The sequence below is a fragment of the Atta colombica genome, unplaced genomic scaffold (genome assembly GCF_001594045.1).
Source record: "Atta colombica isolate Treedump-2 unplaced genomic scaffold, Acol1.0 scaffold135, whole genome shotgun sequence".
Taxonomy (NCBI): Eukaryota; Metazoa; Arthropoda; class Insecta; order Hymenoptera; family Formicidae; genus Atta; species Atta colombica.
The window spans coordinates 227,695-229,397 of NW_017259223.1; the positions used below are offsets into that span (position 1 = coordinate 227,695).

Here is a 1,703-nt window from a genome sequence, read left to right on the forward strand (position 1 = left end):
TAAATTACAGTGTTACATTCAATTACATTTATTTTTAAATTTAGCATACAGATACTCGAATGTAGAGATCTATTCATCTTGTTACATATATATATTTAAGATCGATATAACGAAACATGGACTCAAGTCTATTGCTAATGCAAATTAGGATGCATTCCACTCGACGCTCTCAACACTCATGGAATCATTTCATCCTTATTGTTATCAATTGTTAAACAAAAACAAATAATACTCACGAGCATGTGAGCAGAAAGTGGAACGCAACTGAACATACACGCATGTGCATGTATTATAGAGATTGTCGAAAGGAATCCATAACTGTAAGCTTGTGAATATAAGTAACAATGTCCTGTTGCGCGTCTCCCGAGGCAAAGCCCGAATCTAATGTAATACATACCGTGCTGAACGGTCGTATAAATACCTACAACCGTCAGCCTTTGCCCATTTGTCTCTCAACGCCGTGTCTCACCTTGCTGTTGCACAGGCGGCCAGCCATAAGCGTCACGTCTCACCACAGCACCCGTGTAGAGCGCGTAAATCGCGCTGCCACACTGCGCGTTTTTCACAGCCGAGAGAACACCTGCGGAAGCCTTAAACAGTCTCCAGTTTGCTTATCCAGAGATTAACGATGACAAGGGGGGACCTCGCTTTTTCGCTTCTAAATGCAGTACTTGGTTTTGATTTATTTTTGTTTTCGAATTTGGTGATCGGTTTTTTTTTGTGGTCGAAGTCAGTCGTTACTTTTTTCGTTACGTTTCGTTGTCGGGGAAACGTAACGGTGCGTGGTCATTTATGGCATGAGAACAAATATCCTAGATGAGAAATTTGTCTAGGTTAGAGAAACGGACCTGTCTATCCTCAACGTGTTATCGCCCATCCATGGTATCAAATGCTTTCCCTGATCAATCATTTTCGCCTTGTCATCATCGCGAAATAATTTGCAGCTATATCCAAACACCAACAGCTCCTGCGGTTCCTCGTCGCTATTCTTTTTACGCAGAATGCCCGAGTCTACCATCCACCGTTGGCTTTTCGAGGACGCCATTTTCGTTTCAACTGCTCCGATCCAACTGCTTCGAGCCAGTTCGAGCAAAGCTTCGAGTGACTTCGCTTCGAGCTTCGAGTGACTTCGAGTCAATTCGACCGGATGACGCTAGGCCGGATGAGTGAGAGGAAGGGATGGTAAGGACGAATGTGTGAGGAAAACGCGCGTTACTTCCACTTCCGGGATGCGCGCGCATGCGAAGAACGTTCATGTCCACAAAATAAAATGTCCGTCGTGTTTAAAATTCGTGATATCTGAGGAAAATTGATTGATTTACAATCAACGCTTTCAAATTCATTCTTCCTTAAAGATTTAAAATATTAAATATAATTTGAACACACGAGCTATATAAATATTTGTGACTGACAATACAATTGCACCAAAATAATTTATACCTTTTTACGTGAAACTTTCCACATTATTAAGCTTATTCTTTCCTGCACTACATTGAAAGAAAATATAGTAAATTTTAGTAAACGTTTGTTTGAATAATATTTGATTCAAATTAATTGAAATAATATTAATATTTGATTTAAATTAATTTAATTCAACGACTAGTAAATATTTATTTACCATACGTAAATATTAAGTTAATACAATTCAAACAAATATTTGTTAAAATTTAGTACATTTTTCTCAGTGTAGACTGCACTAAAAC

General features: G+C 38.7%; 1 protein-coding gene across 1 annotated transcript in view; it reads right to left on the bottom strand.

Moving 5' to 3' along the window:
• Positions 1 to 1,096, bottom strand: part of LOC108684540 (splicing factor, suppressor of white-apricot homolog) — a 5,910-nt gene extending 4,814 nt beyond the window's left edge. Inside the window, exon 1 of the mRNA XM_018188915.1 lies at positions 849 to 1,096. Coding sequence (XP_018044404.1) covers positions 849 to 1,045 — 197 coding nt within the window. The 5' untranslated portion in view covers positions 1,046 to 1,096. The remainder of the gene's footprint in view (positions 1 to 848) is intronic.
• Between the last annotated feature and the right edge of the window lie 607 nt (positions 1,097 to 1,703).